The 23,410-nt window shown below is 51.5% G+C and overlaps 1 protein-coding gene across 1 annotated transcript in view; it reads left to right on the top strand.

The window, feature by feature from the left end:
• AR (androgen receptor) overlaps nt 1-21,821 on the top strand; it is a 35,395-nt gene extending 13,574 nt beyond the window's left edge. Inside the window, exons 2-8 of the mRNA XM_068204623.1 lie at nt 4,724-4,875; nt 11,814-11,930; nt 17,263-17,550; nt 19,634-19,778; nt 20,536-20,666; nt 20,867-21,024; nt 21,294-21,821. Coding sequence (XP_068060724.1) covers nt 4,724-4,875; nt 11,814-11,930; nt 17,263-17,550; nt 19,634-19,778; nt 20,536-20,666; nt 20,867-21,024; nt 21,294-21,449 — 1,147 coding nt within the window. The 3' untranslated portion in view covers nt 21,450-21,821. The remainder of the gene's footprint in view (nt 1-4,723; nt 4,876-11,813; nt 11,931-17,262; nt 17,551-19,633; nt 19,779-20,535; nt 20,667-20,866; nt 21,025-21,293) is intronic.
• The last annotated feature ends 1,589 nt before the right edge of the window (nt 21,822-23,410 follow it).

Genomic DNA, 23,410 nt, shown 5'->3' with positions numbered 1-23,410 from the left:
TTGCTGCTCCTTGTTTGCTTTTTTGTCCCCTTTGTGCTTCGTAATCAGGTGAGTTCCCATCTGAAGAGGCCTTGCAATGTCCTTGTGCCATCTCTTTTTGTGGGTACCTGCTCCATCTGGGGGATCAAGTGTTCCATCTTCTCTGAGCTGATTTATTTAAGCGGCTCCCTGAGCCTCTGGATGGACTTCAGGCTCTGAGGCAGAAGTTTTGGTGTGAGCCATACCAAATGTGGGCAGCAGCCTCTGCTGTGGCCATCAGTGAGGTGCAGAGGCTGCAGGGTGGCTTCTCCCAGGCGTTGCATTCCAGGTGTAGCAAACCTGCCACCTTTCACCTTTGTAAGCTCATTTCCTGCTTCTTCCTTATGGAAGATTGGAAGGTGGGAGCCCAGGATGGCCATTAAATGAGGGGACTCCCTGGCAGGCTGGGTTATGTGCACTGCCTCAGCCAGTCAGGTGGCACGCTGGGGCTGTCCCCTGAGGGCAGGGACAAGCAGTGGCTGGGTCCATGCAGCTCCAGGCCTGGAGCAGCCTTCACGCACCGCAGAGGAGCACAGGAGAGAAAGGGGCTGGGATGGTGGGGCTTCAGCTGCAGTGGGGATGCGCTGTGTGAAAAATAAACTGTCAAAATAAGTAAACAGAGTGTTTGAAAACAAAGAAACCGAGTTTAATTTGGGGATTTGAGAAGGGATTTGTGCAGTGGACCTGTGGAAGCTATTTGTGCCCCTTGGGCTGGGAGGCAGTGCCAGGGCTGGAGAGCCAAGCCTGCTCCTGTGAGTTGCTGGTGGGGGGGCATTTGCTTTCTCTGAAGTGTGCTCCTCCTGGCAGCCTGCACCGCTGGGATGCTTGGAAACCCATTGTCATGTGCTAATATTTATTTAAATCCGGTGAGGATCCTGTTCCTATGTGTGTTTACCAGGCCTGGGGCTCATGCTGCACCCTGCTCTGCTCTTAGATGCCATCGTGCCTCTGCTGCCATCACACACAAAAGCAAGGCATGGGCAGACTGGAAACATACTCAAGGCTATTTAGCAGAAAGGACATGAATTCAGTGTACAAAGCTGCATGTTGATAGATTAAATGGCTGAAAGCATTTTAACAGATCAATGTTTCAAAGTTTCTGTGCAGGCCTTTTTATCTGGACGAGTGTGATGTGGTGGCTGTGCTTGCAAGGCTTGGCTCAGCTCTGGCTGGAGCCAGCAGCAGCCAAATGACAGTGCACGGGGACACGAGGATGTGCCTAAAGTGAGCAGTCGTGCTCTTTGCTGAGCATGGGTCTGGCCTCTTGATGGGAGTCACAGAACTTCATCCAGGCAGGAGCACCACAGCTGCACTGAGGGGAAGCCAATTAAATTTAATATTGCATTGGAGAATGTCATGCACAGGTGATGCTGTTTTAAAGGCAGAGATTCCCCCTGATAACATCAGAGTGTCTCAGAAATGACAGTGCTTGAAATGACTGGATAGGGTTCTGTGTCAGCTGACTTCATGTGTGAGTGCTGGCTCAGTTCTGAGCTCAGCATCCTCCTGAGCACCTGAGAGAGTGAGTGCTGGTTCAGTTCTGGTCTCAGCACCCTCCTGAGCATCACAGATGTGCAGGTTTTGGATACCGCACGGTGAAGGTGCAAACCCCCTTTCCTCAGGGAGTCTGGGACCAGGGCACTCTGCTCTGGGGCTCCTGTGTGGGATGAGCTGGGAGTGTGTGGCAGCTGCCATCATTTTGTCCTGACCTTGCTTAGGGGTGGGAAGTCATGGGCAAGGGGGCAGTTGTGCCATTGCTCCTTTTGAGCAGCCTGTGCCGGCTGTTGCTGAGATGGAAACTTCCTCTGTGGGTCGGGAGAAGTGGTTGGCTCCTCTTTTACCAGCGCTTGCTCTTGGCTTTCCGGGGGTGTTGTGAAATGTGGCTATTTGGTGAAATTTAACTAATGACAATGAATGCTTCATCACATGACAGTTTCTACCCCCAGAAATATTTGCGTGTGAGGGGAGCTCAGTAAACCCTCCATTTCCTTACAGAACCCTTCTGCAATGAGAGTAAAACTCATCCTAGAGCTGTAAAAGAGATACCGAGGTTGTTTTTTCCCTGCCCCCGAAAGCCACCAAGCTCCTTTGTGACAGCCACGACCTTGGCCTTGGGGGCGTGCGGCGGGTCTGGCATCGGCGCCGCCGTCATCGCACCCCAGTTGTGTCTGCCCCGGCCGCTATCGCCCTGCTTTGGGCTCTGCAGTGGGGCTGACACTTGCCACACATTACACCAACTGCGAGCCCCCCGCAGTTGTTTTGGCCTGACCTGAGCACTCCTGTGGCTCTGTGGGCCAGCACAGCCCCACGGAGCACAAACTTCCAGCCAGAGGAAAGCTTCGGAGCTGCCGGGGGTGAGCTGGCCGCTGTGCCACCCGTCGTGTCCCTCCTGTGCCCTCAGCGGGAGTGAGGGGCTGTGGCACTGCTGTGCAGCGGCACCTTGGGGCAGGTGGCACCTGGGGCTCTGCCCAGAGCGCTGCCACTCCTGCAGCCCTGCAGCTTCTCCAGGCACCTCTTTGGTTCATTGGCCTGTGTTATGTATTACCTGCACGTTTTGAGAACACCCTGTGAATGTCCCTTGGAAACTGGAAAATGGATCATTAAGGGAACCATTAACATAGCTCATTCTGAGTTGCTAGAACATTTTTACATTATGTTTTTCTTGCAATTCTCTCTCTAAAAATAAAAAAGGCAAACTGGCGTTGTTTTAAAGCCAAGGGCATTCCTGGGCAGATGCTTCGGCTCTGGGCAGTGGCTGCTGGCAGGGAACAACATTGGTGCTGCAGGGCCTGTGGTAGAACCACTCCCCATCTGCCTAAACACCATCTCCTGCCCCTTGGGGTGCTGGGGCTGTGCACACCCTGCCAAGCCTTACCCCAGGAGGAGCCTGTCCCACGGCCAGGAATCACCTTCCATGTCAGCCAGTGTCCTCCAGTCTCCATCTGTTGGTGGCAGTGGGGACAAGGGTGGCTGAGCATGGAGGGGTGTGCAGGGAGCCCTGCCCAGCCCTGTCCCTGGCAGGGGCACGTGTATGGGGTACTCTTGATGCACACCTGCTGGAAGGTGTTTCTGTACTTGCACAAATCTCTGCATACACGAGCAGCTCTTTAAAAGCTGTTTCAGGAGCCACTCAATTGCAAACCTGCTTTGCAGTTTCAGATAATTGATCCTCAAAAACGACCCAGGGTCCTCTGGGAGTCCCGTGTCACGACACCTGCTGTGAGAGGCCCTGCTGCTCACGGCACACGGGGGAGACAGAGGGGAAGCCTTATGGGAACAGGGAAATGAGCACTCTTGGATTTCTGACTGCACAGACAGGAGAAAGAGGTGTTAGGTCATTAGCAGGAAGGTCTGTTACGTGTGCATCTAAAACACACTGGGTAAATAAGACATTTTTAGCCAGTCTTTTCTGTGTGCTGCTGGTATTCCTCAGCAGGGTCAGCTCTCCAGCAGCCCCTCTCACCCAGTGCCAGGGCTCTGCAGCACATGGCTGGGGGATGTGGCAGTACCCTGAGATGGGTGGTGGGATCACACCAGGAGGACAGGTGGGATGCCACGTAAGCCAAGAAAGGAACACGTTGGTTGCAACAGGACTTGACTATGGCAGGCATGGTGCAGCCAACTGTGTCTCCTCCATTTAATCAGTAATTCCAGAAAAGCCTTGGAAATGGAGCTGGCTGGGGAAGGGTGGTGTAGCTGCATCTACAGATCAGTCACTGATTGCTCCTGTTAAAGAAATGAGAAATCACTCAGAAGGTTTCCACCATAAGAACTGAGGATGAAATTGCTGCTCCAGTTACTGACCCGAAACTGAGGTGGGATCTGCACAGCTCCCAGGTGAGGGACAGGCAAGGACAGTGGGGCTTTGCTGGGTTATAAGTGTTTTTTCAAGAAGTCCCATCTTTGTCACACTCGCTGTTGATGTAACCTGATTTCTCAGAGTTCACCTGCAAGCAATAAACAATGCCAAAAATGAAAGGGGATCTAATTTTTACCCAAAAGTTCCAGTGACTTGCAGACTGTTAAAAGCTAATTGCCTCATCCAGTGGTTGCAGATAAATAAGTTCTGATAAGTAACTCAATTAATTAAGTGCTGGTGCTTTCCAAACTGCCTGGACATGTTGGCTCCCGATTTGGATAAGCCTCTCTCCTCTTGCCATCCCCTCTGGAAGAGCAGTTTCTCCATGGATCTGATCAAACAGATCAGATCAGGTTGGGGAGGGGACAGTACCAGCTGAGAGAGGAGAATCTGGGTGTGAGGAGTAGTGAGGTGTTGGAGAAGGGCAGTCAGGTGCTGGGACATCTTGGGATGGTGGTTAATGTGGCATCAAGTGGCCAGCAGTGCCATGCTCTGCCTTGTTTGGTGCATGAGCTTCGTTATTGAAGCCAAAATTCCATGAGCACTGCAGCAGCCAGTCTCAGTTGCCTTCTGTCCCTAGGCTGTGCTGTCACTGTGTGTCACTGTCACTGTACTTTGTCACACTTTGTCACATGCTGCCCGCAGTGGGCAGTGTCAGGAGGGGCACCCAGCAGGGTCTCTGCATGGTCAGGGCCAGGCTTGGCTCAGTTGTTGCTCACCCTCTTGCTGCTCAGTGCTTGGCTGATCCATCACTGCAGTTCTGGGATTGCCATGACCGTGCTCCCCACAGCTTGTCCTGACCACGTTTGCTGACCCCTCTCCTGCTCTCTCTGTTTTATGCTGCAGGTTGGAGACTGGCCGTGACCATGTCCTGCCCATTGACTATTACTTCCCACCTCAGAAGACCTGTCTGATCTGTGGGGATGAAGCGTCTGGGTGCCACTACGGAGCCCTCACATGTGGGAGCTGCAAAGTGTTCTTCAAACGGGCAGCTGAAGGTAATGGGGACAGAGGAGGGAGGAGGTCACTGCCCCACTGTGGTGGCATTCTAAGATTTCTTAAACTGGGAAGGGAGAAAAATCAAAGATAATTTGATTTTTTTCTCTCCTGTGTTTGTCATTTCATTTTACAGATTGCTCTCAAAAAGTAGCCAAACCAGTTTGCCAAAATACACTTCTTTCCAGTGGCATTGAGCAACCTCGTCTCTTAGAAGGTGTCCCTGCCATGGCAAGGGTGTGGACCAAGATGGTCTTTAAGGTCCCTTCCAACCCAAATGTTTGTGTGATTCCATGATTATCTTAGTGACCTGGTGAGACCCTGGAGCAGTCAGTTTCTGCTTCTCTTCTTGACTCTCCAGAGTACTTTAAGATCCCATCAGCCCACCTGCGGTCTCAGATGCACAACTGGTGTTCAGGGGAGGCTTTTTCTCTCCTGCACCCCTTGCAGGGGGTCCCTTCTGTGACTGCCCATGAAACAGCACAACCCTCTGTCCATCAGGAGCCATGCTCCGACCTTGGGATCTGTGTTCCTTCTCCCCAGCCCGTGAGAAAGCAACTTCATGTCCAGCTCCGTAGTGTCAGGGATAAGTGTGAGCCCAAATGTTCCCTCTCAACAGCAAGGACTTTGTACCACCTTTCCTGGGGAATGAGCAAGCAGAAGCACCCAGCCCAGCTGTTTCCTTAGGCTGTGCCTCAGCAATGGCTGGTCTCTACCTGCAGTTCAGAGTCGTGGTTCTTGGGCAGCAGTGAGAGCCTCTGGTGTGGAAGATGAACTGTCCAGCAATGTAACGTGCCTGTAGTCACTGATCAGGCTTGCTGTCAGGAGAGATGAGCCAATACAAGCCATCCTTTTTCCTTGTTGCTAACAGAGTTTATGTGGGCACGCCGTTGGCAGCTGGTGTCACTGGCTGTGGTGCCCTCGGGAGAGGGTTGGCAGCAAAAAGAGGATGGAGCTTCTGTCTCACCATGACCTTTCCCTGTGCTCAACCTCTCCTGTATATCAGCAGAAGTCCCAGGCTAGGGGTGCTCACCTGCTGTTGTCAGAATGCTGCTTCTACATCAATTAGATCAATTATCATTATCCTGCCTCTTTTTGGAGTCATGTTTCCCTCATTCCTTGGTGCCAGGAGCCAACTTGTCAGTGCTGGTGCAGGGAAGAAGAGGGGCTATGCCACAGGGGACATCAGTGTTGCCAAAAAGGGCAGTCAAATAATAGTTAACAAACTTTTGCATATTTCTCCCAAGTAAATAATTTGCAGATCTGTCTCTGCTGAGCACCAGCTCTGTGTCAAGCCAAGTGGGTTAGCTTGTGCAGCCAGAGTAAATAGCAGATGCTTGTCTAAGTCAGCAAGTCATTGTTGATTAATAGTAAGCGGAGCCTTGGCTCTCAGTCAGATGCACGGCTGCTGGAGTGCCTGTGTCTGCTGGGTGTGGAGCTGTGCTCCCCTGGCACCAGGGTGGGCTCTGTGCTGTGGCTGACGGGGACTGGAGGTGCCCATGGGCAGAGGGGCAGCCCAGGCTGCTCCGAGGCACGTACCGTGGAGTTGTTCCCTCTGCTGTATCATTTATTTAAATGGCATTTATGTCTCTTCGTGGTTCTCCAGCCTCGCAGTGTGGCAGAGGGTTGGGAGTGTTTGGTTTTGTTGGGATTGGGCAGCAGCCCTTTGTCTTTCCTGAGGAGCCATATGTGTGTGCAGGGAGAGGCATGGGGGCTGCCAAATTGTGAGGTTTCATCTTATGCTACCCTGAGGCACATGGCTAAGTTTTATTTTGGGGAAGTGACAATAAATTGTGCTCCTTTATAGGTACTGAATGCAGAGATGGCAGGTGGTGATTTCTGTTCTAACTTTTGGTGAGTTTCCAGATACATCTCTTCCTTCTTAAAGCTGAGGAGCATTACTGACAGCTGATATTTCAGCGTGTTCTCATGTTTTAAAGTCCATAAAATGCCTCTCAGAAAACCTTAGGTCGCCCTTGGAGACTTTACAGCAGTAGATGAAAATGCTTCCCCATGAGAAAAGAAGCCTGTTACCTTCCTGGTGCTGGTGTCAAGCCAGAGCCTTCAGCGGAGGGAGCAGCAGAGGGCTGTGGCTAGAGCAGCACAAACAGCATCTTGGAGGGGAGGGAAATAGCTGGACACATCATTTCCTTTTTATTATATTCTTCTGAGATAATAGTGAACTTATCTGGCAGGGATTCGGGGATATTTAAGGAGGTTTTAGAGACATGCACTGGCTTCTAAGGGGTGAGAAAGAGAAAATATTAAAAAAAAAAAAGTTGTGACACTGATTTTTCTTCCCTTTGGACAAACTGAGGGGTTTATGGGCAGGAGCAGGCCACCCCTGCTTTGACGAAATAGTTGACAGATTTGAGGGGTTTCACAAGTTCAGGTTCAGCTGCTGGAAGAGTTAATAGAAAAGACAGGAAATTGTCCTGTCTCATTTTGCCAGCTCTCGTGATTCACAGACTCTCTCAAGATGTCCAAGCTGTGTCCAGGCCAGCCCTGAAGCACACCCCACAGATTGGTGGGGATTGCCCCGCCTGCAGGGTCACCACCCTCCTTTGGTGACCAAGCCCAGCCCTCCCTTGCAGTCACCTGCCCCGGGGTCCCAGCAGGGAGAGTCTGGGTGGCTGCCCTGTCACCAGGGCTGCTGCTGACCTGCTGCCCACAAAGGAAGGCTCCCCTTCCTCATCTGGTGAGCAAAAAGCTCTTCCAGCTCAGCACAGATGTTGTTTTTCCCTACATGAGTAAGCAGGACACCTCTGGGTGAGGTGAGCATGGCTGGGGTGGGTTGAAGACCAAGTGATGCCACCCTTGTCCCTGAAACAGAAAAATGCTTCAAAAAACGCAGCTCCTGCATCAGTTAGCAGCCCAGGGGTTCCTGATCTCCCATTCTGTCCAGGAGGGAGATCATCATGTCTCTGCATACATCCCTGGAGAGAAGCAGACCTTCCTTGTCCCTCTGAGGTTTCTGAGATCTGGTGGTGACCTTAGCCAGCCCAGAGCTGCCTCCACACAGCATTCCTGGCAGTGTAGGACTGGGATGCTTTGGGCTGTGCTCCTGATGGGGCTGTCTTTAAATAGCAGAGAGCTAAACGAAAAAAATAACTCAGTATTTGGCAATTTTCCTAGCAGGCACCCAGCCAGGCTGCTGTGCAGGCTGCTCTGAGTGCCTCCATCATTCTCCGTGTGGATTAGTGTTCTATGTTCTGACCTGCTGAGGATTAGCCTTACACCACAGAGATGTCTCTGGGCCAACTCAACAGTTTCTTGCCAGATTTCAAGATGACACCAAGTTAAAGTGAGCGTTAGCAAAGAGCCTTGCCATCTTGTCAAAATCTCTCTCCTCCTTCCCAGGCTGTTGTGACACACAAAGAAATTGAGTCTGCAGAAGATGCTCCAGTGGTGGGTTTCTCACGACTCTTTGGGTGTTATTTGCCTTAAAATGTCATGGGGAGAGCAAAAGGTGGGACAACCAGAGTTTAGGGAAAGCTCTGAGTGCTCACTGCAACCATCTGGTAAATAGAGAGGGCTGTTCAGAAAACGACTTTGCAAAGGCTCCTCAGCAGTGGCTCAGTGCTGGCTCCTGGCAGTCCTGTGGCTGAGCCCTCTTGAGGTATTAGTAGGAGCATCACATGGGAAGGGTGCCACTACCAAACCCACAGGCTCAGCTCTGGGCATGGCCCTGCTGGTGACAGCCCCAAGGACCAGAGGCTTTCCAGGGGAGCTCTAGAGCCCGCGTGGTTACATGAGACCCAGGGGAGTTGCTTTCGCAGAAAGCTTGGCCTCATCCCCCAGCTGTTAAAATTCAGTTCATGCCCTGAAATATGAGGATCTCTGTCTTCCAAAAGGTATTTACTGGTTTTTCACATTTGCAGTCATCTATCTAGCTCCAGATGTTTGCAGAGATTACTTTGTTGTCTGGAGGAGAAAGTTAGTCTGGGCACAGCAGCTCGTGTGGCAACAGGCTGTTAGATGATTCCTCTGGATTGAGCAACTCACCTCCATAAAATTATTATTTTTAGTCAGGAAGAACTAGAGAGCAGTTCTTCCCCTTGGCTCCCAGTGTGTGCTGTGGTCCCAGGAGATGAGTGGGAGGGCTCGGAGGTGGAGGAAGAGTATTTCTGCCTGGTGTGAGGGGGGCCAGGAGGGGCCCAAGGTGGGGGGGATGTTCCCAGCAGAGGGGACACGGGCACTGCAGTGTGTTCATGGTGGGGGCTGCTGCAAAGATGCTCTCTTGGGGTGCCTGTGCTGGTCTGGAAAGCAGAGGGTGCTGGGTGTGACTTCCCCCCTCACCTGTGCACGTGTCGAACAGGACCTGGGTGGCAGGGGAGGAGGTGGGGCTTCTCTGGGTGACATCTGCAGTGTCCTCAGCTGGGCAGTGGTCTGTGGAGGAGGACAGGCTGGGTGATGGGCCTTGGAAGGAGCAGGACCACTGGGGAACACGCGAGAATGGGTGTGAGGTTTGGACCTTTATGTACAGGTTTGCAAAGCAAGAGCCTCTGCCTTGGATTGACACAAGAAAACACCTCTATTGTTTGCAGGGGAGAAAAAGAAAACAAAGAAGTAGTTTCAGTGTTAAAATCTAGAGAAGAACAAAACAGAATACTTATCTTTAAATAAAGAACAGCTGATTGCAAATGCCTCACCTTACTCTGAAATGCAGAGAGTGAATTACCCTGAAATTAGAAACAGGTCTCTGTGTGTGAGAAGGGAAGGAACTTCACTTCAGAGGGAAGGAACTCATGCACATTCCAGCCACCCTTCCCTGTTCTCCTGCCTTTTAGAGCTGGTGGTTCCTTTCCTGGTGGTTAAGGGGAAATCTCTGCATCCCCTGGAATTATGGTGAGGCGAGCTCGGCTCATCCTCACGCCCAGCAGCAGCAGCAGCACCATGACCAGCTGTGGCTGTTTGGTTCTCTTTTTGTTACTGGTGAACAGCATAAAGCAAACAGGGCTCACTTGTGCAGGCCGAGGCAACAGAGAACAGGTTCCTGCCCCAGAGAGCCTGTCCACGAACCATGAAGCTGTCCTGGCCATCTCAGCAATGTCACTGTACCATGACCGTGGGGAGAGCTGTTGGCTGCAGCTCACAGCCTGTGCTGTGGCCATCCTGCAGCCTCCTCCAGCGTGCCGTGTTCGTCTCTGGGCCCCTCCACCTGCTCCTGGCTCGTGGGAAAGGCTCCTTCTCCGTGTCCCTTCTCTGCAGCTCTGGAGCTGGGAGGTGCTGCTGCGGAGCAGATGGGAAACAGCACAGTGGCCTCATTGAGCAAGGCTCAGACTTCACTGCCAAACTCCTCCATGCTCCCTCCCGTGGGTGCCTAGCGGGGACAGAGCAGGGTGGGGATGAGCCCACGTGTTGGGATCTGTCCAGATCCTGGGGATGAGCAGGGGACTGGGGCTGTGGGCTCCTGACACAGCTGTGCCTGATCCTGGAACACCCTTGCGGGGGCTCAGGCAGCCAAATCTCTCCTTCCAGCTCTCCATTCCAGAAAGTAGGGCACCCGTTTGAGAGTACCTAAGAAGGCTGAGTGGAGGGAGTGTGGCCTCAGCACTCAGTGCCCCTGGTGCAAAAATAACTCCAAGTAACTTCAGCTGAAGTTCTTTGTTACTCATCTTCCTCCTCAATGAGCTGCTGAAAGGGAGGATGGTATTTGTACTCCCTTTAGGGTCCTTAGGGATTTAGGTGTCATCAAGGCTTGCATGAGTATCCTTCTCATGGGAAATGAGCCAGGGAGAAGGTGAGAAGAGCTGTTCTGAGGACAGTATTAAAATGATTTAACAGGTGTGAGATGTGGTGAGTAATGCAGGTGAGGGCTGAGGCAGGGTGGGTGATGATCCACTTTGAAGAGGACAGTTCTGGGAAGGTCAGACATGGGGTGTTTGTGCAGCCCCTGGGCACTGTGGGAGGAGTGGTCTGGGTGCTGAGCCCTGCCAGGGGGATCTGTGGGGGTGACAGTGGCAGCTGGTCCTGCCAAAACTGTGGCCAGGCACGAGCTGGGGGGACCCAGGAGGGAACTGTGAAAGCCTCAGGTAGTGGCAGCGAGGGCAGCAATGGGGGAGGTTATGGGGGTTGTAAAATCTGTGCACCAAAATTGGTGCATCTCATGTCAAAACTGGCACATTAAGGGGTTGTTCATAGATATCTGATGACTCCAAAGGGTTATTCCTATAGGAATGCAGAAAGTAACCCCTTGCAGGATGATAAATAAAGTCCATGGGCTGGTTTCCCATGTGGATCTATAAGATGCAGCTCTCTGTTGTGTGCTGAGTCCAGTTTGGTTTGGAGCAGCCTAAAGAACATTAGATAAATCCTGATCCAGTAAATGTGTTCAAACTTGACAAGAAAAGTGATGATTCTTGGCTTGTCTGGCAAATGGGGCAGTGAAAAAAAGCTGTGGCATGGAGCTGCATGAGCTGCTCTCTGAGCAAGTGCAGGCTGAGTCTGAGGTATGAGTGTCTCTGACCATAAGTAACTTCTGAATTTTCTGCGCCACCCCAAAACCTTTGGCTGCACAAAGTCCCCCATACAGGGAATTGCTGGTCCCAGTTCCCTCCTGGCTGACTGCAGATATGTCCCAGGGGACAGGGTGGCATCAGACTCACCTGTGGAGCAGCAGCTCCCCAACTCCCATATCTGTAACCTGGAGAAAACAGACCCAAGTGGTATCAATGGGTTGCACAAAAAATAACTCAGTCCCAAAAAGGTGTGTACAGCAACATGGTGAGCATTGAGTGATAGGTGAGTATTGTGGCAGAAGGATCAAACTGTGGGGTTTGGTGGTCTGGGAGAAAACCACCAAAAGCCATGAAATAGATGGATGACATTTAAAAAACAAGAACCAAACTCTCCAGGCTGCCCTTGGTGATCCCAAAAGAGCCCAGCCCGTGTCTCCGTTGGTACCCAGCACCCATGCTCTGTTTCTCTGGTGTTTTAGGTAAACAGAAGTACCTCTGTGCCAGCAGGAATGACTGCACCATTGACAAGTTCCGACGGAAAAACTGCCCCTCCTGCCGCCTGCGGAAGTGCTACGAGGCCGGGATGACTCTCGGAGGTACGGCCGGGGTCCCCTCCTGGGTCCCTGTATGTCACTTGGTGCATGAACTGTCAGTAAGTGGCTGGAAAATGAGGCTGATGGAGGGTGATCAAACACTCAGGAAACATTTTCAGGGCTCTAATACCAAAATGGTGAATTTCAATAGCTTCTGCTTGTGTTTCAGGAAACAGACTTTTCCCTGATTTCAAACCTTGGGAATCTAAAAAATAATATAAACAGCAGGGTGAGTTGGTTCTGGCTCCTGGAGCCTCAGAGCAGAGCACTCCCCTCTTTTGATGGGATTATTCCACGGCAGAAAAGAGCAATTTCTTGGTGAAATCACAACCTCAGTGTTTTGTTTTTTTTGTTTGTTTTTTTTTTTGCGGGATGGAAGCTGCTCCTGTGTCCCTGGTGAGGGTCCTTGTTACAATTTGTCTCTGTTCCCAAACCTGTAGCCCTCCAAAACTGACAGGGTGCCAATATCCAAAATCTGATGTTTTCTGCTCATAGTCTATCCAGTAGTGTTGGTTGCTGGGTGTCTCCTTGTTGAGTTCATTTGATGAAATTATTTCCTGTGTGGTGAGGCCCTGGCATGGGGTGCCCAGAGGAGCTGTGGCTGCCCCATCCCTGGAAGTTTCCAAGGCCTTGGAAACTTGGACAGGGTTTGGAGCAACCTGTGGAAGGTGTCCCTGCCCATGGCAGGCGGTGGAACTGTGTGATCTAAATTTAAGGTTCCTTCCAACCCAAACCACCCTGTGATTCTGTGATGTTACAGTGAGGAGGAGAATATCCTGGAAAAGGGGGCTGACAGAGCTGCACCTGCTGGGAAGCCCTGGATTGAGGGGGCTTCTGGGGCTGCAGAGAGGAGCCCCAGCAATGCCAGGCACAGCACAGGGGGACGGAGGCAGCCCAGACTGCTGGGGTGTGTCAGCATTTTGGGTTAAATCCTGACCCCATTGCTGGGATGGGCTGAGCCTCCAGAGCTGCTGGGCTGCAACAACACTGTCTTGAAGGACTTGTTACTGAAGTGGCTCTGATTTGTGACTCACCAAGGAGCAGAGGGCTTAGTTTGATTTCTCCCCAAAGGTCCCAAATGCAGTGCAGCCCTCACTCCCTTTTCTTAGCTTATTTTTAAGTGCTTTTTTCTGGTGAAGTTTCCATAAGTAGGAAAAGACATACATCAATGTAACCCTCTTCTGCAGAACACACTGACAAAATTAATGCTAATACGGATACCCTGCTCCCTTCTTTTTTCTTCAGCTCTTTGGGTCACCCTGACCTGTTCTGCCTGGTCTATTTTACATTTGGTTTGGATGTCGGTGTAAAAGCAATTGTTACAAACAGGCAAGCTTGTGGTTGCCCACAGTAACCTCTCCCACAGCGGAGGCAGGGCGTTTGAAATCACTCCCAAGTTCCAGCCAGTTGTTTTTAACTGGTGGTTAATTACAGTCACTGATGGGGTACAACCCCGGCAACCCTGCGGCTCTCGTGGGGGAGGAGGAGGAGGAGAAGAAGGAGGAGGAGGAGGAGGAGGAGAAGAAGAAGAAGAAGAAGGGGGAGGAGGAGGAGGAGAAGGAGAAGGGGGAGGTGACACACTGAGTGCCTTCTGCAGGCTCTGCTTGGGAACAGGATGGCAATGTGTTGAAGCACTTCATTATTGATTGAGATCACAGTGACCTGAAAGCTGGTATCCGCTAAGCAGGATTTTCTCTCTATAGAGAGGGAAAAGGAAAAAAAAAAAAAAAAAAGGAGCAAAAAACCAGTGATAATGCTGTTTTAGTGTGTTGGGTCCTACTGGTGTGCTGACCTGTGCCCACTGTCCCACTGCACCTGTGTCTGGTGCTGGGGAAGATGCTGCATGGATCCTGCCAGCCCTGAGCCCGGGAAATGTCCTGGTATGGGCACAGCTGCAGGGATTCTGCCAGCCCTGAACCCAGGGAGCACGAGAGGTGCCAGGGGCTATTCCTGTGGGGAACTCCAAGCTCCTGTGCCCACAGCCAGAGCTAGCAGCCACTCAAGCTGCAACCATATGGGTCCTGGCTGGAGCAAAATCTCAAAACACGTGTAATTCCTTTCATTTTGTTTATAGTAGAGCTAGAAATCTCCTGTAGTAACAGCCAAAAGCTTGTGGAAGCCCAAGCTTGAGGCATAGGTGTGCTTAGTCCTAGTTCAGTTTCAGCTGCTGGGGGCAGAGCAGAGCCCATGTCTCACCAACACAGTGGGGATTGATTCCAGCCAGGGGGAATCTGACACAGCTTTTGCAGAGCCATTGCAGTAGTTGCAATCAGTTATGTTATGTTGGATATACCTGATTTTTCATTTGGTCTGCCCTTGACTTACAGCAATTGGATCTATATTACAACTTGGTTTGCTTGATTAAAACCCCTAATTTTATTGATTTTCTGTCCCCACAGTGTATTTGTCACCTTTGACTCAATAACCCTTTTGCCTCCTACACAGCCACCCAAGTGACATTCCTTCCCTCCTTGCTCCAAGACATGTTGTCAAGTCTTCAGTGTCCTCGTGACTTCTGCAGTTTGCCAACACCTATCAGCCCTTGTCTGCTGACCTCAGTCCATCTGTTCAGGGATCATCCCTAATGTTCATCCCTGTTTTCCATCCATACATTGTCATATGGGCTCGTTGAGTAAAAATAGTTAAGTTTGGTTTTGGGGTGAATGTAGCAATGAGCCACTCTTGGAAGAAACAAACCTGCCTGGTGTTGTTTTAGCACTTACAGTTGCCTTTGAGATGTATCACTAGGGGGTTTGCAATCACTCAGCAACACTATCTACTATTACATCCTTCAAGTTCTTTTCATTAATGTGGACCTGACTGACTCAGATCTCTTAAATGTGTCTGCCACAACCAGTAATGTTATTATTATCAACTGAAATTGTTGGGCCAGACAAAATTGATAGCTTGACAGGTTCAGGGTTTGACAAGCCTGGTATGAAGTTCATAAAAACTGCAAAGGGTAGCAGGATATAAATCAAGTTCTGTTCAGCTCCTCAGTGTCCCACTGGCAGCTGAGCTCGACATGTGCTGCAGGATCTCTCCATCGTATCCAGTGTGAGAACAGCTTCTTCCAGGTCTCCATAACTTCCTTAAGTCCTGGCACCATGAAAATTGGTGCTGGAGCCCAGAGTACTCCTTCCTCAGAGCTTTAGAAGTGCCTGTAGGGGAGATGCTTAAAACGTGCATCACTTTGGCCATCGCTCTGTGTGCTCCTGGGGGTTCTTGCACTGGTGACTATTTTATTGTGATATATAATTGTGTCCTTTAAGCTTTTTTCCAAATCTATCCAGTAGTTCCCCAGAGACCCCCAGGTCAGCTTGCAGGGCTTGGTGCAGTGCTGTGCTGCAGCTGTACCTCGAGGCTCCCTGGGCTCCTTGTCCCTGCTGACAGCCAAGCAGGAACATCCCAATATTGGTCACACGTCCTAAGGTTCCTCCCACCTTGGTTTGAAGAAGTGCAGTGTAGACTTCTACCCAGCTTAGCTCATCCTAGAGTAAAAACATTACAGATATCTTTCATTCCAATTTTTACATTTTTGTTTATATTACCTACTGAGTAGGAGCCACCACCACAAAGGGGTTTGGCACAGGTGACTAAGTAGAAGCCAGTCTTTACCTCTGAAGGTTTTCTCCACCTGGTAATGTCAGTATTTCAGTGACCTGTGGGACAGCAGCTCCTGGAATGCACAAACCCAAGGCCCGTCTGATAGTGCAGTTGTTGTCACAGAGGAGTCTGGTTTGTGGCTGTGGTTTCAGAGCCAATGCAATGGGTACTTGCTGTCTTCTCACTTCACTCAGGCTCTTTTAATAATAGATAATAAATAGTAAGGAAAAAACACCAAGCATTTAAACCAAACCATATGTGTGTTTTGTACTTGTGGGTTTGGCGTCACTCACACAGATGACCTGGGGCAGTGGTTATTTCTAAATCCAAACTCTGTCACAGGCTGCCCAAGGCAGTGGTGGAGTCATCGTCCCTGGGGGGATTTAACACATGGGTGGCTGTGGCACCTGGGGATGTGGGTTAGTGGTGGCCTTGGCAGAGCTGTGACTTTGGAGGTGAGGGAGAGGAGGCTGTATCAAACGAGTGGCTGTGCTGCAGCACTGTTTTCCTCTCACTCTCCTTTATTTTTATTAATCCTTTCTCCTCCCTTTTAACGGAGAAGCTTGTCTTCATTGCCTGTACAGCAGATCATACAGAGTACAATGCTTAAAATCAACATTTGGAGTTAATTTACAGAGCTGCCCTTTGACTTGACATTTTTATGTTTTGCTGCTTATTTTTCTAATTACAGCTGAAAGGAAATTTGAGATAAGTATCATATAATGAAGCAGCTGAAACCCCAAGGACAACTGGTTTGATGTTGTATTAGCTGCTGAAGCCACGGGCTTTTGTTCTCTAATTAGCTGGGCTTTGGATTCGGTGAGGGGTGGCAATGGCAGGCCACCTGTGCTGAGCTATGTCATGCTGGAATCAATGAGGGGAACACGGGCTCCCCAAGACCTCTGGTATCACGCCTCTGGAGGGCTGGTGTGCCTTGCAGGCAGACCAGCAGCTGTGGTTAAGAGCCAGGTGTGTGTGGAAAACACCTTTTTGTGCTGGGCACAGGCACAGTCACCGGCTGCTCTGGTCCCCCTGCAAGCTGCCTGCTCTGCTGATGGGGCTCATGAGGCTGCACAGCAGAGTGAGGCCACCCGGCTCAGGAACACTCCCCCTCGGTGGGGACTCCAGGGGAACAACCCTGGAACCACCTGCTGGCTTCTGAATTGTGTTTTCTGTAATATGTGTGCAGTGTGTTTGGGAGAGCCTGGCTGTGGGGCAGCAGGAATTGCAGGGAGAAGGCTTTTATCTCGGATGCATCCTGCTTCTACCCTGGTCTGGGATGGAACAATCCCACTTGGCATCCAAGTGCAATGTTTTTTCTCCCTGGAACATGACTATGTATTGAGTTTATCATCTTGTGCTGCTCCTCTTTTTGATTGCATATGAGCAGTAGCTTCAGTCAAGTCAAAATCTCTTCTCTCTCTTCCCTGGATCTTCCTCTCTGTTTTAATTGGGAGTTAGAGACCAGTCGTTGCTGAGGATGTAAATTATGTTGGTTCTTTTCCATGTCAGATTAACAATAAAATGGATTTTGTCACGCCATGTGTTCTCTTGCCCTTAGGTGAGAACTGCAATGCCAGGGGCACTCCTTGGGCAGTGCCCACTGAGGGAGGAGCTGCTGCTGGTCATCACTCTTCCTTTCCTCGTAACAACAATGATGGAGCCAAGAAGCCCTGACTTTTTTTATGTATATTTTTAAGTATCACACTAAAGTGTATCTTTCCCACAGCCCGCAAGCTGAAGAAACTGGGTAACGTGAAGGCACAGGACGACATGGAGGGAGCCAGCTCGTCCAGCCCGACGGAGGAGCAAGCTCCCAAGCTGGTGATGACACGCATTGACGGCTACGAGTGCCAGCCCATCTTCCTCAACGTGCTGGAGGCCATCGAGCCTGGTGTGGTGTGTGCTGGCCACGACAACAGCCAGCCTGACTCCTTCTCCAACCTGCTGAGCAGCCTGAATGAGCTTGGGGAGCGGCAGCTGGTCTACGTGGTCAAATGGGCAAAGGCCCTGCCAGGTGAGAAGGAAAGCAAACAAATCCCCTCTCAGTTCCAAAGCCCATCTGCACTGCTGGGGGCAGGTGCAAAGGCGGTGGTCTGCAGCCTGTGTCCCATCACACAGCTCCTGGGGGACCATCTCCATGGGCAGTGTGTGTGTCCCCCTGCTGGGAAGCAGCCTGTAGCAGCGTGGGACTTGTCTCTAGAGGGGCTGATGATGGGAGAAGGAACTGAGGGGTGATGGAATGTGTTGGAACTTATACTCTGGGTTGATAGCCCCTGGTCAGCGATACCATGTGGGCACAGGGCACTTCCCCCCATGGCACGGCTGCAGCTGATCTGGACTCAGGGTCCTGCTCTTCTCCCCCTCTTTCCATGGAGGTTTTGCTTCACTTCCAGGCCGTGTCTGCCAGCCCTGCAGAACTGCCCTCTAGACCAGGATCAGCCTTGTCCCAGGACCAGCCTGAAGTGATGAAAAGGGTAAATAGCAACATGGCAGAAGAGCAATGCAGAATCCCAAAGGGCTCTTCCTGGCAGTCATTCAGGTTGCCCATGTGATAGCCTGGTGTGGTATATTTGTGATGCCTTCGGAGAGGTAATAGGGGTCAGGAATTTTCCAGATGCTGGTCAGCAGGTGCAGTAAATGGAGCATCCCCGTGAATGATGTGTTCACTGAGCTGGATTTGCAAGGTGTCTCTGCAAGGCTGGTGACATGCTGCCTGTTCCACGTTGTAATCCTGGAACTGAGTGAGTGGGATTGCAGAGGGCTGAGCTCAGTCTGGGCACAGCAGCACCCAGCTCACCTCCCAGCATCCTGGAGGCTGGAGCATGGGGCCATTCCTGCTGCCTTCTCCATTCTGGCCCCACTCCTCAGGGGACACCAGAGAAAAGAGGAACCCCACTCCTCGTATGTGTGGGGTGATACAGCCAGAGGAGGAGACTGAGGCACAGTAAGTTTGCCACTTTCTGCCAAACCCTGGTGATGAACTGTGGTCGGGTGTCTGATGTTCCCAGGAGTTTAGCAGCCCCTAGACTGGTGATCCCAATGGGTTATTGGTCTGTATACCCTTAAATGCAGAGTAGCCCATTCTGGTTTTGCTATTCTTGAGTCACTTGGCTTGTAAAACCAGGGTCAAATCCTGCTGCCTCTTTGGCTTGTCTACACCAGACATCAAGATCCACAGAGACACCACCAAAGCCACCAGGGCTGAGGCTCTACCACTACAGTAATGCTGATGGAAAGGGAGAGTGATTTGGAAAATGTTTTCTATTATAACCACCCCTTTATCAGAGGGTTTTACTCTCCTGAACTGCACCTGATGCCTGACCCCTCAGGGTGTAGCAGTGTCAGCTGCTGCCCTGCTGCCCCCCAGCCCCAGCACCGACTGTGCCAGGGTGGCATCTGGGCAAGGTTCATTCTTCAGCTTGTTTGCCTTGAAGAGCTCTCCAAAGCACACAGATCCTTGCCTCAATGGGTTGTAATTATACACTGGAGCTGTTAAATTGCTTTAATATTTGATTGAAATAATGTATGATTGCCTCGAAACTCGCTTATATTTGCCTATTTACAAGAATATTGAAAAAACCAGCGTTGGAGGTGGTGTAAGCATGCCTGGGGTTTAACTCTGGGCTGCCATCTGGGAATTGTAATTTGAGTTTAGCTGCTATTTTTGTTTCTCTTGCAATGTAGCTGAGGTTTCCATGTTCATTCCCACAGTCAATAAATCCATGCACTGTGTATGGGGCAGAAACCAGAGCACCTGTAACCATGGTGGGAGGCCTAGGGGCTGCCTGCTGGCTCTGAGCATCACATTAAAATCCAGTTACTTAAATTTAGTGAAGTCCTAATGGGACTTTCTCCCCTCTTTGTGTTTGAAGTCCCCTTTCTTCCCTTCCAGGGGCAGGCTTGTGCTTCTCTATCCTTGATTCCCAGTCAAGGTGGAAGCTCCATGTCATGACTCATGTCCTGGGACATGCTGAGCTTGGGCTGTGGACTGACCACCTTGTCCTAAGAGGAGCACTGCAGGAGTCTGCCTGGAAACAGCCCTGGAAACTGCAGGAAGCCAGCAGTAATTGTAACATCCCTCCCTCGTTGTTTATTAGGATTTCGCAACCTGCACGTGGATGACCAGATGTCAATAATCCAGTACTCTTGGATGGGCCTGATGGTGTTTGCTATGGGGTGGAGATCCTTCACCAATGTCAATTCCAGGATGCTTTACTTCGCTCCAGACCTGGTCTTCAATGAGTAAGTGTGAAACAACAACAGCCTCATGCTGGGCTTTGGGTCAGCCCAGGTGACAAGCTACACTTAGAGCAGTTACACTGAGCTGCCCAGCCCAGCCCAGCCTGGCTGTGCCCAGCCTGCTCCCCACTGCCACCACCCATGGTGACCTCCAGGAGCAGTGAGGACACTGTGATGCCTCTCCAGGTCCTTCTGCCCACTCCTTCAGCCCTGCCATGGGCTGACACCCACCAGCAGAAGAAGCTGGTGTGGGGTGAGGGGCTGCTCCATTTCTGCTTTTCTGCTATGGGGTTTGAATTCCAGCTCTGTTGGGCAGCTGGGGCGAGCAGAGATAGAGACAAAATGTACTGTAAGGTCCTGGTGGGCTCTCCTTGATGTACCATCAGCTTAGAGCTGGGGAGGGTTTGCTGGCACACAGATAGAAGAGCAGGAACCCAATAACCAAGCACAGCAGCAGGCAATGCCCCACTGGCCTGGGAGCTCCAACTCGGCCTCATATCCCTCACAGACAGAAATGTTTGGGAAATCATTGCAGTCGCTCTTCAGACAAACGCTGCAAGTCCCTTGTAGCCATGTGTGTCCAGTGAGGACCACACACAGGCGTTCTGGAAAATGCTCCACTCCTGCATGTGGCACCCCTGGTACAGAGCTCGGGCCCTTGGCAGAGGGGTGTGCCAGGCTAGGGGGGTTTGCTGTGTCCTCCCCATCACACACGTGCACTCTGGGCTCCGTGCCATCTGTCCCCATCTCACCCTGCCAGGTACCGCATGCACAAATCCAGGATGTACAGCCAGTGCATCAGGATGCGGCACCTCTCCCAGGAATTTGGGTGGCTTCAGATCACACCCCAGGAGTTCCTCTGTATGAAGGCTCTCCTCTTCTTCAGTATTAGTAAGTGTCCACACCCTTCCCTCCCCAGAGCTCCAGCACCTGCTGCTGCATCGCCCTTGAGGTATCTGGTGCTTTCCCTGTGCCTAGACTTTCACTTCCCAGGAGGAGGCTGGGGATGTCCCCTGCTTCAGCCTTCCTCCTGCTCTCCTGTTGTTGTCACTCTCTGGGTTCCTCTCACTGTTTCCTTCCCATCCCACCAGTTCCAGTGGATGGCCTGAAGAACCAGAAGCTCTTTGATGAGCTTCGCATGAATTACATTAAGGAACTTGACCGTATCATTGCCTGCAAGAGGAAGAACCCCACCTCCTGTTCCCGGAGGTTTTACCAGCTCACCAAGGTCCTGGACTCTGTGCATCCGGTAAGAGAGGACAGGAAAATGTCCATCTGTACACATAATGTCCATCTAAATGCATAAGAAACAATATAAAAAAGAAACTTTTCACAGTGAGAATGATCATTCCCTGGAGCAACCTCCCCATCATAGGAGGAGTTCAGATGCAATTGGAGAGATCACTGGATAGTCTCACCCAGTTTCCCTTTCCCAGGGAAGGTGGGACCTCTGTTATGTATCTTCCCAGAGAAAGCGCTGCCCAGGGACTTGTTTAACCAGCTCTCTTTTTTTCCCAGATTGCCAAGGACCTGCATCAGTTTACATTTGATCTCCTAATCAAGGCACACATGGTGAGCGTGGACTACCCAGAAATGATGGCTGAGATCATCTCTGTGCAGGTTCCCAAGATCCTGTCTGGAAAAGTCAAGCCTATCTACTTCCACGCACAGTGATCTTTCAGAGGGACCCCCGTGCTGCCACCCCCATTCCAGCCATCTCCTGCCTGTTACTTCTGCACTACTGTCCTGCAGTGCCTTGGGGAATCCCTCTGCAGTGGTGGCCAAGGGGACAGGCAGTGGCAGACCTGCTGGGATTCCTGAGATTACTATTTTCCTGAGGTACCTCTGAACTGAACCCGTGGCGCCGGCCTCTGCCTGGCTCCAGCTGCTCACGGTGCTGGACGGGGACTGGTGGGGGCAGTGGCAGTGTCTGAGTGTTCTCCTCTGTTTGTCACTGTGACTCCAGCAGCCCAGGGCTGCGGGACAGCAGAAGTGCTAGTGGTTGGTGGGTTTGGGGTGACTTTTATAAAAAGAACACAACACTAAGCAGGTTGCAGCTCTGCATTTGGGTGTGAGTTATGTTGCCAGCCTCCTTCTGGATGTTTTGTTTGCATTATGGTGCTGGGAAGCAGATAAGTTCAAACATTGCAGAAGAGAAACAGAGCAGAGCTGGGGGACAAGGCACATTTGTGGCTGAGGAGTTCACGGGCCTGCAGTCACTGTGGGATCTGCTCCGCTCAGCTCAGCCCAGGGACCTGCCTGCACTGCCGAGAGATGAGCGACGGAGCGGACAGGCTGCAGTGGAAGGCCTGCCAAGGAAGATCACCTTGGAAATCCCCCAACAACGCTTGGCTCCTGTTTTCCACCTGGGATGTTCTTCCTATGGCCTGTCCAGCTGGGTCTTGGTCTGCCCCGCAGACCCCCGGGTGCTCAACAGTCACATTCCTGTCCTTGCCAGCTGCTGCTCCCTGACAAAGCTGAACCCACCTCTGAAAGTGCCTGATGCCCTCGGACCTCACACTTGCCTGGCTCCCCTGGGCACCTGCAGCCCCTGCCCCCACACCTGCTCTGCTCCTGTCATGGCTCTGCAGACCTGGGATTACAGCTATGCTCTTTCCCTTCATTTGTGCCAAATATTTTGTCCCAGCTATTTTTTCCAGTGCCAGCAGATGACTGTTCTGGAGCCAAGACCAAGGCCAGGGTCTGTGGGACTTGTGGGACCATGGGACTCCTCTCTGAATCTTGGCCGTGGGGAGGTGGCTGTGGGAACTGGCTGCTGCCACCACGGCGCTTTGGGAGGCTGCATGGGAAACACCAAGAGGCCCCCTGCTCTTGGAAGCAGCACACAGAGCTGCTGCTGATGGCAGTGGCTGATTGCAGCCCAGGAGGACACCATTGTGCACTCACTGTCCCATGTACATGGTCCTGTATGCACCACACCACCCACACACACCATCCCTATTACCACACACACCCCATCCCTTACACACCACACACCATCCCTACACACCATCCCCCATCCCTACACACCACACACCATCCCTTACACACCACACACACCATCCCTACACACCACACACCATCCCTACACACCACACACACCATCCCTACACACCATCCCCCATCCCTTACACACCACACACCATCCCTTACACACCACACACACCATCCCTACACACCACACACCATCCCTTACACACCACACACCATCCCTACACACCACACACCATCCCTTACACACCACACACCATCCCTATTACCACACACACCATCCCTACACACCACACACCATCCCTTACACACCACACACACCATCCCTACACACCACACACCATCCCTACACACCACACACCATCCCTACACACCACACACCATCCCTTACACACCACACACCATCCCTTACACACGACACACACCATCCCTACACACCACACCCCATCCCTACACACCACACACCATCCCTACACACCACACACACCATCCCTACACACCACACACCATCCCTACACAACACACACCATCCCTACACACCACACACCATCCCTTACACACCACACACCATCCCTACACAGCACACACCATCCCTTACACACCACACACCATCCCTACACACCATCCCCCATCCCTACACACCA

This window comes from Anomalospiza imberbis, chromosome 14 (assembly GCF_031753505.1).
Source record: "Anomalospiza imberbis isolate Cuckoo-Finch-1a 21T00152 chromosome 14, ASM3175350v1, whole genome shotgun sequence".
Classification (NCBI taxonomy): Eukaryota; Metazoa; Chordata; class Aves; order Passeriformes; family Viduidae; genus Anomalospiza; species Anomalospiza imberbis.
Note: the sequence above shows the minus strand (reverse complement) of the source record. Positions and strands in the feature narration are given on the sequence as shown.